This window comes from Dipodomys merriami, unplaced genomic scaffold (assembly GCF_024711535.1).
Source record: "Dipodomys merriami isolate MVZ:Mamm:240054 unplaced genomic scaffold, mDipMer1.0.p SCAF_99, whole genome shotgun sequence".
Taxonomy (NCBI): domain Eukaryota; kingdom Metazoa; phylum Chordata; class Mammalia; order Rodentia; family Heteromyidae; genus Dipodomys; species Dipodomys merriami.
Window position 1 is genome coordinate 4,839,065 of NW_027206612.1, and position 15,812 is coordinate 4,854,876.

General features: G+C 47.5%; 2 protein-coding genes across 4 annotated transcripts in view; one reads left to right on the plus strand and one right to left on the minus strand.

Annotated features, from left to right (window-relative positions):
- Positions 1-117: 117 nt before the first annotated feature.
- On the minus strand, positions 118-14,810 carry Acp1 (acid phosphatase 1). 2 transcript variants are annotated; one of them, XM_070014675.1, is made up of 6 exons: positions 14,683-14,810; positions 7,344-7,417; positions 7,146-7,259; positions 3,561-3,622; positions 1,992-2,097; positions 118-1,851 (listed from the first exon to the last, which is right to left on the minus strand). In XM_070014675.1, exons 1-6 carry the CDS (start codon positions 14,723-14,725, stop codon positions 1,774-1,776), a joined length of 477 nt encoding a protein of 158 aa, XP_069870776.1. In that variant the 5' UTR covers positions 14,726-14,810; the 3' UTR covers positions 118-1,773. The 2 variants fall into 2 exon arrangements, with proteins under 2 accessions (XP_069870776.1, XP_069870775.1); XM_070014674.1 differs by lacking the exon at positions 7,146-7,259 and adding an exon at positions 6,994-7,107 and having other exon boundaries at positions 14,683-14,807.
- Positions 14,811-15,086: 276 nt separating this feature from the next.
- Positions 15,087-15,812, plus strand: part of Sh3yl1 (SH3 and SYLF domain containing 1) — a 47,222-nt gene continuing 46,496 nt past the window's right edge. For both annotated transcript variants that reach the window (XM_070014672.1, XM_070014673.1), the window contains exon 1: positions 15,087-15,440. In XM_070014672.1, coding sequence (XP_069870773.1) covers position 15,440 — 1 coding nt within the window. In that variant the 5' untranslated portion in view covers positions 15,087-15,439. The remainder of the gene's footprint in view (positions 15,441-15,812) is intronic.

Sequence of the window (15,812 nt, forward strand, 5' to 3'; positions counted from 1 at the left end):
AAATACTAGTGACATTTCCCCAAAGAGCTAGGCCTGATTCAATAGCTGATACAAGTAAATGCATTCTCTGTTCCCATCTGTGTTAAGACACCACCAAACAAAGAAGAACACTAAGACTTTTAAGCAGTCCCAGACCTTTATGGGTAGAGTTTAAACAAATGCAATTGATCTAACTACAAAGATAAGTTGAACTTAGCAAAGCAGTTAAACCTAGCAGTGCTTGGTTACCAGCCCCCATCAGATGGTGCTATCTGGACCAGCACTAAGGAACAAATAGCCATTAAGCCCTACGTGTTTATTTCATACGTATGTATAAACATTAAAGAAAACTAGAATTTTACTTGAATACAAGAGAGTAAGGAATTTGAGATTAAAAACAACTAATAACAAGAGACTGTTTGTTCTCATTTGATTATTTCCTACTGATGAATGACCACTCAAGTTTTCAATTCTTTCAATTTACCCTCGTCCTAATCTAACCTACCCTCCTAAGTTTTCTGTCTGTACTAGTAATTCCTCAGAAGCTGGGGCACTGACTCCAGAAGGACAGTCGTGTTAGGGACATTTTTAGGCAGGTTCCTGGAAGTGTCCCATCACCTAGATATGCTATATGTGGCAACAAAGTGCTGCCTCCCTGTTTTACTTCCCAAATATTGAGGATAATACACATACCACCGCTAACCATGTGGAAAGGAACACATAAGGGATGTTTGCAAATGCTTTTTACTTGTCATTAACAAAGCAAACCAACACCAGATTTATCTTATGTAACTCCACAGTTTATTTTGAAGACAATCTTTTCTGAAATATCTTTATGGTGTGAGGTGAGCTAATTGATGGCGCACCAAAGTTAGCTGTTTGCCTGAGCGTTACTAAGTGCTGATGAAAGAGTAATCACTAACATATCCTTACAGCACACCAAAGTAACAGGACTCTGCAATTTTTAAAACTTTTCACATTTGGTCCTTTCTTTTGGACACTTGATGAGTTGCAGGTGTATGGAAAACCTACTCTCTACTGACCAAAGGTAACCTGCATACAAGTGTACTTCCAATACAGAATTCAATTCTTAAAGGCAAAGTGGCTCAAATGGGAGCAAATAATCTTACTCCCATGAAATGAACTAGACACAAAGCAACAAACAGTAAAAAGGCTAAAGAGTTATTTCACCAATCCAATCTTCCTTATTTTGTATTGTTATCCTGAGGCAAGCTATCACCCAGGCTGGCTTGAACTTATGATTCTCCTGCCCAGCTTCCCTGTGCTGGACTTACAGGCACCCCATGCCTTGCTTCTGTCTTAAACATGTAAGTGTGTACTGTGAGTAAACTGATCTAGAACATTTCTCTGGTAGGCAGAGGAGCTGCTATCAGTAGAGCTATTGTGACTCTGCACGAGCCCAGGTCAGCACAATATACAGGGAGCAGTGGCACTACATTGCTAGGCAGGCAACATGCCAGGTAGACCAAACTGTCCAGGTCTTCCGGAGCTCAGTCATTATTACTTCCTGAGTTGTATTTTGTTCTCCCACATTTGCTTGTTCCACTGTTTTGTAATCAGCAAAGTGAGAAGTTCAACTAGTCAACTAATTTCCTCAAACAAAAACTTTTTATTCTTGGATAAATAAAACTAACTGTCACCTACAATTATTTTTAAGATAAGAAAGAGTAAGTCAGCTGAAGAAACAACAGGGGCTGGGGCTAAGGAACGCCACTACACTTAGGCACAGGACTAGTGGGGTGAGTCGCTGGCTTGGCTGTGGGCAGTGCTGGCCTAGTGGGCCTTCTCTAGGAAGGCCCTGCAGCACCGGAGACACTGCTGGTACACCAGCTCGAAGTCCGAGTCGTTTCCCTGAAAGGACAGGAAGAAAAAATACTAGCAATACTGCAAAACAAAGATGTCCTTAAGAGACCTCAGCCTGTCATGTAATATGACAGGCTACAGCTTGCCCATCTTTAGGCCGCCCCACAGCCTGAACTGTATGTACTTACATAATAGGGATCTTCAATAATGAGTTGTTTGTGTGGATCATAGCTCCCAAGCAGTTCGATTTTAGCTTTGCAGTTTTTAACTTGATTACTTTTTCTATTCAAATCTCTGCAAAATTGAAACATGAACTTATTTTTCTGACCTATGGTTTCAAGTTAAACAGGGACATCTGCTGAGGGTTTAAGAAATACCTACATCAAAGTCCAGCCAACGTAACCTGAATTGAAATGAAACACAACCCTTTACAGAGCCTCAGGACCCCTATGCAACTAGGTCAGCTCTGTCTCTCGGGGAGTAGACCCAACAGCAGCACCTTTTCAGTGATTCTGCCCACAAAGTGTACATCTTTAAGTGTTCTTCTTTTTCATTTATTTTGACACAGCCCTCCAAAAGACACTGTTTCAGAGACCAGCAAAGGCAACAGAAAGGCACTAAGGAAGCCATGTGTGCTATATCTTAGAGATGGGCAGGCAAGGTTGGGCCGAATGGGGAGTGAGCAAGGACCAAGGGTGGGCTGTGGTTGGAGTGGTGAGTGCAATGCATAAGATCTTCCACATCCACCCACTCTATGAACTTGGGTTAGTAACTTTAAGTTCTGTTCCTTAATTTCTTCTTTGATAATAAGAACTGCTGGGGCCTGCAGAACAAATCAACACTATAGTCACTGCTGTCTAATAACCTAGTCCATCAGTTTCAGTTATCAAAAAAGTCTTCGGTTTTGTCAGACTTACTGGGGGAAAGAGGGGCAGAGATAATGGGGAATAAGAAATAACAAAATAAAGCTGGGCACTGGTGGCTCATGCCTGTCATCCTAGCTACTCAGGAGGCTGAGATCTGAGGATGGAGGTTCAGAGCCAGCCCAGACAGGAAAGTCCGTGAGATTATTATCTCCAATTAGCCACTCCAAAACCGGAAGTGGTGCTGTGGCTCAAGTGGTAGAGTGCTAGCCTTGAGCTGAAGAGCTGAGGGACAGCACCCAGGCCCAGAGTTCAAGCCCCATGACCAACAAACAAACAAAAAAAAAACAGCAAGGGGCTGGGAAGGTGGCTCAGTGATAGAGTGCTTGCCTTGAATACCTGAGGCCCTGGGTTAGAATCCTCAGCACCACATAAGCAAAAAGAAAAAAGCTGGAAGTGGCGCTGTGGCTCAAGTGGTAGAGCGCTAGCCTTGAGCTGAAGAGCTGAGGGACAGTGCCCAGGCCCAGAGTTCAGGCCCCATGACCGGACCCCCCCCCCCCAAAAAAACCAAAATACCCAGTTCTTAAATCATTAGCAGTAACAAAACCAGTCTTGTACAAATCAATGCATTACCTTCTGCAGATACAGATCACAACCCACTAGTATCCAGTTCCATCAGCCAACCCTTTCTGGAGTTACATCTTTATAGTTACATCTTTATAAACAGATCTACCAGGCAAATAATCTGAACATCTTGCTAGACTAAATAAGTGAATTCTGTACACTGTAACAATTACTGTACATTAACACTGTAAGATAATAAAAGGTACTTTTGGACAGCAAACCTGGCCTAATACTGAACTGAGAAAAAAATATTTTTTAAAATATGATTACCTCAGATTGCTTTCATCCATACACAGTATGTAATCGAATGTAGCAAAGTCTTCTTTGGTAACCTAAAATTGAGTAAATAAGTCAAAACACAGGGTCTACATTTATATCAGGATCAGACACATAGTTAAAAAAAATACATTGTATTTGAGTCTGTTACTCATTAACCATTTAAGTAAATAACTTAGGACTTTTTTTTTTTTTTTTTGGTCCATTGTGGGGCTGAACTCTGGGCCTGGGCACTGTCCCTCAGCTCTTCAGCTCAAAGCTAGCTTCCTACCAATTGAGCCACAGCACCACTTCTAGCTTTTTTCTGCTTATGTGGTGCTGAGGAATCGAACCCAGGGCCTCATGCATGCAAGGCAAGCACTCTACCACTGAGCCAACTTCCTAGCCCAGTTTAGGACATTTTTAGGTTAAAACACAGTGAATGTATTTCCTGAACTGCGCTGCAAAGAAATTTTGTATCACAGGTTTCTTGGGATAGTTACAAAATAATGTATGATATAAACATAAAAATTCATCATTAGCTTCAGTCCCCTAGTAACAATGTATATTTCTTTTTTTCTTTCTCTTTATTTTTTTTTTTTTTGGGGGGGGGTGTCAGTCCTGGGGCTTGAACTCGGCCTGGGTGCTGAGCTCTTCTGCTCAAGGCAAGCTCTCTATCACTTGAGCCACAGCACCACTTCCAGTTTTCTGGTTTATCTTTCTGGAGATAAAGAGTCTCACGGGGACTTTCCTGGGCTGGCTTTGAACCGTGATCCTCAGATCTCAGCCTCCTATGCAGCTAGGATTACAGGCATGAGCCACCTGTGCCTGGCAACAATGTATATTTCTGACACTACATTGAAATGCCTCATACTTAATCCTCTCCATTCTCAATGCTCATCTCCTTTCTCCATGCTCATAAGCACTGAATGTCTTAGGCCATGGTGACAAACACCAGCTCAAGTGACAGATCTTGTCTTTGTGGGACTGTGTAAGAGGACAAATGTGCTAAGGAAAAAAAAGAAGCAGAGAGGAAAATGCAGTGAGAGGACCAATGACAAGAAGACTGTCAAATGTGGGCCAGGAACGGACTGATTGGTTCTCTACATTGTAGGGCTTGGTTCTCTCTGATTCAAAGTCCACAGGTTAGGCCACCACAGAAAATGGTTCCTTCCAGGACCTTTGCTGACTCCAATATGAACATATACTGTGTTCTAACATCATAAATGTAAACCTATTTAAAATGTTAGTGAAAGAATTATCTGTGGATTTTGACTATTATAATGATATAATCAAAAAGAAAAGGAAAACCAAAAACATGTTTCAGACCAAAAGTGAAAATAATTTTTAAGAATAAAACTTTAGGGCTGGGAATGTGGCCTAGTGGTAGAGTTAACTCTGTTAACCCTAAGTTAAGTTAGTGTAGCTTATAGCCAATGCCTTCCCATTATGATTTAGGTAACTTTTTATGTAACATTTTAATACAGAATCCCAGTCATATGCCCAGTGTGCATGAAGCCCCGGGTTTGATTCCTCAGTACCATATACACAGAAAAAGCCAGAAGTGGCACTGTGGCTCAAGTGGTAGAGTGCTAGCCTTGAGCTGAAGAGCTCAGGGACAGCACCCAGGCCCAGAGTTCAAGCCCTATCAAATCCTCAACAATCAAAAACACCTAAAATATTAGGGTTATGAACATCCTATTTATTTGGGAGGCAAAATCAGAAGGATCTCAGTCCAAAGCAAGCCTAGGCAAAGAGTAAGACCCTATCTCAAAAAACTAAATCAACTCAGGAATGTTTGTTCATGCTTGTAATCCCAGCTACTTAGGAGGTGGAGATAATTCCACACCCTAATTCAGTGGAGTACTGCAACAGAAGGCCTGAAGAAAAGCCTAAGACCCTCTGTAAAATGCAACATAACACCAAAGGGACTGGCGTGTGGCTTAGAAATACACTTAAATACATATGTACAAAGAGTTGTCAAATGAAATTCTATCAGGAACACTGAAAACCTGGTCAAAGGGGATAAACCAAAATGACAAGAGCAAAAACCCAATAAATAAGCTTGCTGCTCATTTTTTAAAAATATGCCAACATTTATAAATGTACTTTAATTTTAGTGTATCATTTAAACAAATACAAAGTTCCGTACTGTATAACATTCCACAATATTCACTTATTTCAAAATCTATTAGAACAAGTATTATAATACTAAATATTATACTACTTTTCCAAATTAGTTGTGTGAGAACTATCTAAACATTGCTTATTTGGGACTTATTGCAATTAATTCATCCTTAAAAAATGCTTAAGAACTTAAGTCAATCCATACATGATTTTTAGGTGTTAAAATAATTGAGAAAAGGAAGATTTTACTTACATCTTACAAAAATGCACAGTGAAGCATTTCTGCTACAGGGAAGTAGCTTCTGCAAATCAGCCCCATTATCAAAAACAACCAAAAAACACACAGAAATCAAAATTCATCTTCAAAGCTATGAATGTGCTCCTCGGGCATGACTCGGCCTTACAGGACACACTCTCTCCCCAGAAAGTATTCAGCTTTGTAACTGTAGCAGGAACACAGCCACAGACAACAGAAAATCAGGTCTAGGTGAGTTCCAGGAGCCCTAAGCACGTAACAGTGTAGGGCTTCTTACCTCTTGGTCTCTGTGGCACTGACTGGACCTTACTGCGAAGATCGCAGCCTTTATAGCCTGAGAGAACCTTTTTCACTTACAAGTTATTCAGGCCCCACTTCCAAACCACTTCCAAATGAAAACATCCAGTCATAGTTCAGGAAGCATTCTTTAAATCCCATAGGAAAGCTGCTGAAGCCAATGATGGACAAAACCCTTACAGTACTTAAGAAAATGACAGCCATTTCAAAGAAACAGCAACAAAAAATTGAGCTAAAATTTTCCAAAATATTAAATCAGAAATACTATCTTCTACAAACTTGAGAGGAAAAAAAAGCCACATCTCCAGTGTTGTTTCATGAGGCTGTGTAAACCTGACATGTGGAATTCAATGCTAGGTATAAATCCTTCAGAACCACATGCACACACACCCCCTTTCACAGCAGCACCATCTAACCCCAAACTCAGAACTCGTCATGTGTCCAGCAGGAGCAGGATGTGACAAGAGAGATCAACTGCTGGGAGGAGCAGCATGAGCCCCTCACAGAGCAGCTGACTGTACGTGCTAAGATCCCACTTCAACTTTTAAGGAGGGTGTGTTGCTACACAATAGGAACGCTCAGGCTAGCTCGTAGCCAATGCTCCCATCATGATTTATGCAACCTTTATGTACATTTTAATACAGAATCCTAGTCATGCAAGTCTTTTAGAACTCAATTAACTCTGGGTTAACAAGCTTGGTCAGTGTCTCACAACTTTTCAGGTTATGAAATTCTATGTAGCATAAATTATAACAAGATCTCTTCTACCTGTCTTGCCTTATGGGCTGTGCTAATGTCATGATTTCTTAGGCAGCTCATAGCTCTTGGGTCTGGGGCACGGCCCACGTTCCAGTCGGAAACAGCACCGCTGTCAATGGCCCACTGTAAGAAAAAACAAAGGTCAAGCGCCAGTACGGTACCTGCCGGGCAGTGTGACTCATGGGGATGCCATGCTTCCTCATGCAGCTCTGCCCTCGATAGTCAGGGGGATTTCCCACTTCGTATGTGGATGTGGCCGCACTGTCTATCCTCCACTGCAGGAGAGAAAAAGAATGTTCCAGCACTTCCTGCCCAAAGGTGTTTAGGCTGGCCTCTTTAAGTTACTGAATGGTACTTACATCATCTGAAACATTTTGGTCAGCTACAAGTTTTCTGAAAACTGCTTCTGCAATGGGTGACCGGCAAATGTTACCTTAGAAAGAAGGAAGAGGGCACAGAGTGTTAGCTGTGGTGGAAAGGTGGACAGTGACTCCTAACATGAAGGCAGTCGACCCTGTACATCCAAGGCAGAGTGGCTGTAATCTGCTCTGTGGAGGACCAACACTGCAGTCTAGGGTGAACCCCCATGCAGAGCAGCTATCAAACACAAGTACAGTGATGTCGCCAACTACCCACGTATAAAATATGAAGAAAGCAGTAATAACCAAATCACCTCTCACAAGGATGCTAATGAGCTAGCAAGTCATGAAATCCATGAAGCAGGTTGCAACTCAGTTTAAAATGAAGTATCCGAACTGGAAGTGCCTGTCTCCCTGCCAACAGTGGGGCTTTCGGAGAATATCACACTTGAGGATAAGTTAATTCATAAAACAGCGCCCAAATAAACAAGCACGTTTAGCTGAAGTCAACACGATCTACTGAGTGATCGTGAGCAAGAGCCCTATGCTAAAAGGAGTGTGGCCACCAGAAGACAGCCAACTTGAGGTTCAGGGTTAGCCCTTCCTAACGGCCACAGCTGCCCATAACTTCTGAGAGTAGTAGCCAAGTTACAGTCCCCAGGGCTACTCTCACTCCATTCCAGCTGACTGCAAATCAGGGATCTTCACAGACCCTGTGAATCTTGACATCAATTGTGTTAGACAAATCTCTAGAATGACTCACCATACCCAGGGAAGTTTGATACATATGGCATTTTTATTAAAAGATACTGATTAGAACTAGCCAAAAAAGAAGGCACAAACTAGGAAGTTTCCTTGTCCTTCGCGATGAAGTGCCCTCCTCTTGCCACGAATGTTGACAGCACTCCAAGAGCACTACTGCTACCCAGGAAGCTTGCCCAATAGCTGGTAGAGAGGGATGGTACTGAGATTTAAAGATGTAAAGACAACTGACTGAATTGGTCATGTGGCTGAACTCACCTCAGGGCCCTCCCACTGCTGTATGTGGCTCACAGGGCTTCTAGCTCAAGACTGTGTCTCTCTCTAGTATAAACTACAGGGCCACTGTGATAAACAGACACTCCACTATTCCTAGAAAGTCCCTAAGAAATTAGAGGTTACTTCTCCAGAGCCAACAGAAGGGCCAACTTTGTTAACACACAGGGGAAAGACAAAAGACATTTATTTGATCTCTACAAAAAGGTATATGTGGCCAGCCCTGTACACAAGGAGATAGTATAATCAAAATAAAATAAATGCAGACGGACACTACCCTACAGGAACACAGAAAACTAAATTTCTACAAAGACAAAATAGAAGGAAAATTCTGACTGGACAGATGAAGGGTTCTAATAGGCAGAAAGAAGCACTGGATCCAGGGGTGGCAGACTCAAGGATTCAGTTGTGTCGGTTCATAACCAGATGGCGGTGAATGCACACAAGGGGGCCAGGCCTGGGGGTCCTAACAACACACCCAGGTCAGGACTCAATACAGCACAGTAACTTGAAAGCTCCAGGGAAAAGGCGATACCATCAGTTCCACAAGGCGTTAATACACTTACTGCTTCTGAGCCAGGCACTGTGCTAGGGCACATACAGAAAGCTATTTCTAACATAGGAAAATAACTGCCGACCCTTTTAGAGAAATTAAAGGCAAAGAAACCATCTATGAGGTGAATATGAAAAAGCTGATGGACAAGAGTGTGAGGTAGAAAAGTGTGATCCCTTTCCTTATTCATCTGAACATCACTCACTCAATTCTGATAGGTCAACAAAAGAAAAGTCTAATAGATTTATTTAATCAACTTTATGTGCCATAGGAAGCTTCAAAATGAAAATGCAAAGACTGTTGCAGTTTCATGCTAAAGTTCAATGAATTCTGCACCACTGTGCAGAATGTCAGGACAAAGACTACTAACGGTGAAAGACAGAGCAGAACTCAGCAAGGCAGATTATTCTTGACTTCTCTGTATAGTATTATCTTCCCAAATATGGGGCAGGACCTTACTGAAGGGAAGTTCTTCAAAGAAGAAGAGTAATTAATCTTTCTAGGTCTAAGACTTGAGGGAGGGAATTATTATTTTTATGATATGCCTTAGTGAAATTTAATTTTGCTTCAAGGATAAGAAACAAGTAGGCAGAAGGTCAGAGACTTTGTTCAAAGTACTCAGCAAGATAAAGCACCACATTTTGGGGTATCATGTAAGCCAACATTAGGATTACAATTAAAAAGGTGGCTATAGGAAATGAAGAGAGGAAAGTGAAACTGTTAGAAGAGAGGCTATTACATGACAGATGTTACTCTCCAAAGCTGGACTCTCCTAGCTTTTGGTAAACAAGATGAACCAGAATTTTCAGACATGTGATAAAACACTAATGCTCCAGTCCCTGGACCAATTCACTTCCACTTTCCTCAGCTTCTATATTACAAGACCTGAGCCCTTTTAATATACATTGTGATTTCTTATAGTTGTAAAAAGTCTCTTCTTTAAACTACATAAAACAAGAATTAATTTTGAATGACCTCTATATACTAGTGCATATTATGAAGTTTTTCCTTTCCACAATCTAATTTTTGTTTGATTTTTCAACAAGTATTACCATCAGCAAATACCTTACTATTGAAAGGCTTCCTAAGAGTGTATGATCACATCATCAGAGGATACCCCTGGTAATACCTTGACTGTATGCCAAGTCAGGATAAGTGTTATTTTAGAACTCTAGAAATAGTAGTAGATGTCTATATTTCAGCATTTAAAAACACAATAGATGAACCCTAGGCTGTGCATGGTAGCTCACACCTGTAAACCCAGCCACTTGGAAGGCATAGATCAGGTGATCATAGTTTGAAGCCATAAGGGGCAAAAAGACTGCAAGACCCCCATCACCTAGCTAGATGGGAGGTATAAACGGGACTCTGGTGTCTAGGATGGCTTGGAGGAAAAACAAAAAACAAGACCCAACAGGCTCTGGCTGGGACTTGAGATAAGAGTTTCTACCTATGAACAACCCTGAGTTCAACCTCAGTACCACCACCAAACTAACAACAATAAGAAACTAGCCCGACTCCACCTCTTTCCTAATAACTATCATTCACTGTAAAATAACAGCTTAATTTCTCCATAGTAATACAAAAACTTGAGCTAGTCAGTGTTTAAGGGAATATTCATCCATATTTTGCCTCCAGATAGTTATATTTAAAGCAATTAAGTGAAACAAAGTATAGACTGAAAAAAAGCTCTCCTGGAAAAACTATAAGTAATACTAAGTGCAAAATCAACCGTAAAGAACTCCAAATGCTAGTAACTTGTAATCTAGTGTTTCCAGATTCCCAAAGTTAATACTATAAAATACATTATTAAAATCCACAAGGATTGGGGATTTAGCTGTGTGGCAGGAACCTTTCCTAGCCATGTGCAAGAGCATGGGTTCAATCCTGTCCAATAAAAACAACAGAAAATGGAGCACAATTGGCCACCAGTAGAGCCTCAGGCTTTGCCTTTAGAACAAGGTCCAATAATATGCCACCAAGGTTCTCTTCCCAGCCACACTGGCTGGGGCTCAGATCAAAGCCACCTTCCCCAGTGGGTATAGCTTAAGAGCACAAAGCTCTTCTCACAACCTTGCTGAAGTAAGAAGCTCTTCTGCTCAACCAATACCCCAACCACTAACAAACCTCAGCTGCTTTTCTACACTTCAATATCAAGAGCCTAACTGAAGGCTCTGAAATAATAAATCTTTTATGTTCCAAGCATACAGCTCCCACTGTCTCCTGGGTGGACTACTGTATAGAATGCATTCATACTCTCTCCCCACCCCTCATCTCCAGATTTTCCACCTTACTAGCAAGGGCACCCTCATTAGAACCGGCCCCTCCTTCAGTCTAATCTCTACACTGCAGCTTATATTCCTGGCCACGACAGTGACTTATCTAGCATGTCAAAGTCTTCACACAAGTCTCCCAAGATCTGCACCACAAACAGGGGTCCAGAAATTACATCTCTTGGACTACCACCTTTGTATACTGCACAGAAGGCTATAAGTAATTTTTAGTTTTAAGTAGGTGAAAAAATGCAAAAGCAGAAAAACTTGTAACATGTGACCAATTAGGTAATGTTCCAATGCTGGTGTCTATGAATAAAGTTATATTCGGACATACTTAAGTTTGATAATTTGAGTTGTCTAGGGCAAAACCACTGGTTTTACCTCAAAGCTAAAGTGTTCACTGTTTTTTTTTTTTTTATAGGATATGCATAATCAGGCCTAAAGCATCCACTGTATGTAAGGACCTAAGATTTCTACATGCATCAAGGAGGATATTAGTTATCTATGGAAGCAGACAAAACAGTCACTCAAGTTATCTACACACTCCTCAGACACAAAGGAGGACTCAAGGTTGAGAAAGGCCTCCTGTCTCCAGGTCTAGCCACCGTGGCTTCCCTATTTGGGGCTATGGCCAGCAGGACTGCCTAAAAACCACACCAGCTGACATCTGGCCCAGAATAAACATGCCTCCTCACTCCCTTTAATTATCTGCTCACATGTGGGTCACTTCAGGTGAGACTTTTCTAGTCACAAACTGCACCCCACTCCCACCAATTCCTGGTTTTTCTTTAAGTGAACCAGTACAATAGCACTGCTCAACTGGCAAACAGTGACTGAGTGTTATCTGTGGTGTTCACTACTCTATCATCCCCACTGCTTGGAATATAGTTAGTGGGAGAGGGGAAAAAGTTGCTGTATTAAAGAAAAATATAAGCAAGCATACACTTGCCTATTAACAGCCACTATGCTGAAAAAAATCCAACATTATTAAAAAAATAAACACAGCCTGGGACACTTATAATTACCCAACCTGAAACAAACTGTTTAATAAATTTGCTATTTCTCCAGTACACTAAGGACCTCAAAAATCCAATGATGGTCACTATCAATAGGGTGGGTTGTTTACATTTTGCCTCATAGAAATAAACTACCACCAATACTTAGGTTCATATACCATACTACCCTAAAATTGGAAAAACAAAGAAAAACATGCCATAGTTATTACTTGTAATACAGCTAAATCTCACTAGGATCTCAACAGGCTTGTCAAATAATTACAATGAAATTTCTGTAATAAAGTATCTCAAGGGCCAAAGGAAGCAGTGTATTTCTTTGAGGAAGCAAAGAGGTGTATATCAATTTGACCTCATAAAATACAAGGGCTTCCAGACAAGATGCAACACATTATCCGAAAAAGTAGAGCATCTTAACAAGAGTTGTATTTGGATCAGGAAGGGAGCACCCACATGTGGGTGGGAACTGGTAAGGGGGTAGGAAAGTTGTGGTAAACGGCCTTCCTAAAGAGGAGCTGCTTTTTCTGTAGAAAATGTGTATCTGGAAGAAGAACTGGACTACTGACAACTCAGTAGTCATCTTCAGGGGTTGGAAGCACTGAGAATTAAAGCGTGAATTCTATTTTGAGTAAGGAAGCCTCAATGTTGAAATCCTAAGAATCAAAATAATTCTGAGATAGAAAGTATCTGAAGGGTTAATGTTCAAAACGTCACAGTTTTCATGCACGGAGACCAAGTTTACAGAAGGTGTGGGATACTGGGAAGTTGGAACCTAGGCCGTCAGCCTCCTTTGGTGGACATTGCTAAGAAGGGCAGCTCAGGGCGCGGCCAACAAGCCAGGGCAGCCGGGGCAGCCGGGGCAGGTGGGCAGCCGGGGCAGGTGGGCAGCGGGCAGGTGGGCTGCCGGGCAGCCGGGCAGGTGGGCAGCCGGGGCAGGTGGGCAGCGGGCAGGTGGGCAGCGGGCAGCCGGGGCAGGTGGGCAGCCGGGCAGGTGGGTAGGTGGGCAGCAGGCAGGTGGGCAGCGGGCAGCCGGGCAGGTGGGTAGGTGGGCAGCGGGCAGGTGGGTAGGTGGGCAGCGGGCAGGTGGGCAGCGGGCAGGTGGGTAGGTGGGCAGCGGGCAGGTGAGCAGCGGGCAGCCGGGCAGGTGGGTAGGTGGGCAGGTGGGTAGGTGGGCAGCGGGCAGGTGGGTAGGTGGGCAGCGGGCAGGTGGGCAGCGGGCAGGTGGGTAGGTGGGCAGCGGGCAGGTGGGCAGCGGGCAGGTGGGTAGGTGGGCAGCGGGCAGGTGGGTAGGTGGGCAGCGGGCAGGTGAGCAGCGGGCAGCCGGGCAGGTGGGTAGGTGGGCAGGTGGGTAGGTGGGCAGCGGGCAGGTGGGTAGGTGAGCAGCGGGCAGGTGGGTAGGTGGGCAGCGGGCAGGTGGGCAGCGGGCAGGTGGGCAGCGGGCAGCCGGGCAGGTGGGTAGGTGGGCAGGTGGGCAGGTGGGCAGCCGGGGCAGGTGGGCAGCGGGCAGCCGGGCAGGTGGGTAGGTGGGCAGCGGGCAGGTGGGCAGCCGGGCAGGTGGGTAGGTGGGCAGGTGGGTAGGTGGGCAGCAGGCAGGTGGGCAGCGGGCAGGTGGGCAGCGGGCAGCCGGGCAGGTGGGTAGGTGGGCAGCGGGCAGGTGGGCAGCCGGGCAGGTGGGTAGGTGGGCAGGTGGGTAGGTGGGCAGCGGGCAGGTGGGCAGCGGGCAGGTGGGCAGTGGGCAGGTGGGTAGGTGGGCAGGTGGGTAGGTGGGCAGCGGGCAGGTGGGTAGGTGGGCAGCGGGCAGGTGGGCAGCGGGCAGGTGGGCAGCGGGCAGGTGGGCAGCGGGCAGCCGGGCAGGTGGGTAGGTGGGCAGGTGGGCAGCCGGGGCAGGTGGGCAGCGGGCAGCCGGGCAGGTGGGTAGGTGGGCAGCGGGCAGGTGGGCAGCCGGGCAGGTGGGTAGGTGGGCAGGTGGGTAGGTGGGCAGCGGGCAGGTGGGCAGCGGGCAGGTGGGCAGCGGGCAGGTGGGCAGCGGGCAGGTGGGCAGGTGGGTAGGTGGGCAGCGGGCAGGTGGGTAGGTGGGCAGCGGGCAGGTGGGCAGGTGGGCAGCGGGCAGGTGGGCAGCGGGCAGCAGCGCAGCCTCGGCTGGGGAGGGTCCCGGCAGAACGCGTCCCGTGCAGCCGCAGGCCCTCCCCCACGGGCGGGTAGAACCGGGGACGCCGTGCCGCGGACGCCAGGCCGCCGGGGGGGGGCAGACGGCGGCCCGCTCCGAGCACTCGGGCTTGCGGGAACAGGACAGCCAGGGAGGACGCAGCGCGGGGAGAAGGGCCGGCGAGTGAGGACACGGCACGGCGGGCGAGGGCTCCGCCAGCCCGGCCCACCAAAGCCGCCGCCCCAGGCCCAGGTTTGCGTCGAGTGTGCAGCCTGGGGCACACGAGAGGCCCTCAGCGTCCCAAGCGCACCCTTACCCAGACACACGAATAGCACGGACTTATGACTGCGTTCCGCCATCTTCCCCGGTGCTCGCTGGCGCCTAAAGACTGCGTCGGCGCGTCTTCAGGCTGCGCATGCGCTCTGCAAACATCCCGCCCGCACCAACAACGTCCACCCCAAGGAGGGTGGTCCGCCCTGCACCTAAGGGGTGGGCGTGGCCTTGTGGCCAAGGGCGGGGCCACAAGTCTCGGCTGGGCTTGCTGTGGTTGGTCAGGTCTGGTAGGTGGGTGCTGCTGACAGAAGCGCGTATTGGGTGCGGCCTGTGCGCCAGGGCGGGGCGGGATGGCGGGGAGGGGCGTGGCTGGCGAAGAGGGCGGGGCAGGGCTGGCGGAGGGGCGGGGCTGCGGGGGAGAGGGAGGGCGGGCAGGCGGAGCGAAAAGGGGCGGGGCGAGCTGGAGCTGCCCGCGCGCCCCCGGGGCAGAGGCCGGTGACCTCGGGGACCCCCGGGTCGTGCCCTCGGAGCCGCGTCCAGGCTGGGCTCAGGTCCGCAGGCCGCGGTGGCGCTCCGAGCCTCTTGGATTTCCGACGCGAAAGAGGGCTTCGTGGAGGGCTCCGTGGGGTGAGGTGTTGGGGTGCGGCGAGTGGTGCCTGGAAGACGCCGGGCCGGAACTGGGCGGCCCCCAGTGCCTCACCTGGCCCGGGTGCGCCGCCCCGGGGCGGGGCCGGCCGCGGCTCCTTCCCGTCGGGGCAGGTGTGCGGAGCCGGGGGGCGCGAGCCGGCGGCGCGGGCACGAGTGAGTACGGGGCGCGGGCCGGCCGGGGTCGGGACGGACCTGCGTGCTGGGGGGGACGGCGGGCCGGGCCGGGCCGGCCGGGGTCGGGACGGACCTGCGTGCTGGGGAGGGCGGCGGGGCGGGACGGACCTGCGTGCTGGGGAGGGCGGCGGGGGTCGGGACGGACCTGCGTGCTGGGGGGGACGGCGGGGGTCGGGACGGACCTGCGTGCTGGGGGGGACGGCGGGGCGGGCCGGCCGGGGTCGGGACGGACCTGCGTGCTGGGGGGGACGGCCGGGCGGGCCGCTCCCGGAGAGGCCCGGCTGCCCTTAGCCCTTGGCTGCCTTCCGGTTGCACGGCGCCCTGGACGGCCTCCGTGAGCCGGCGCGTCCC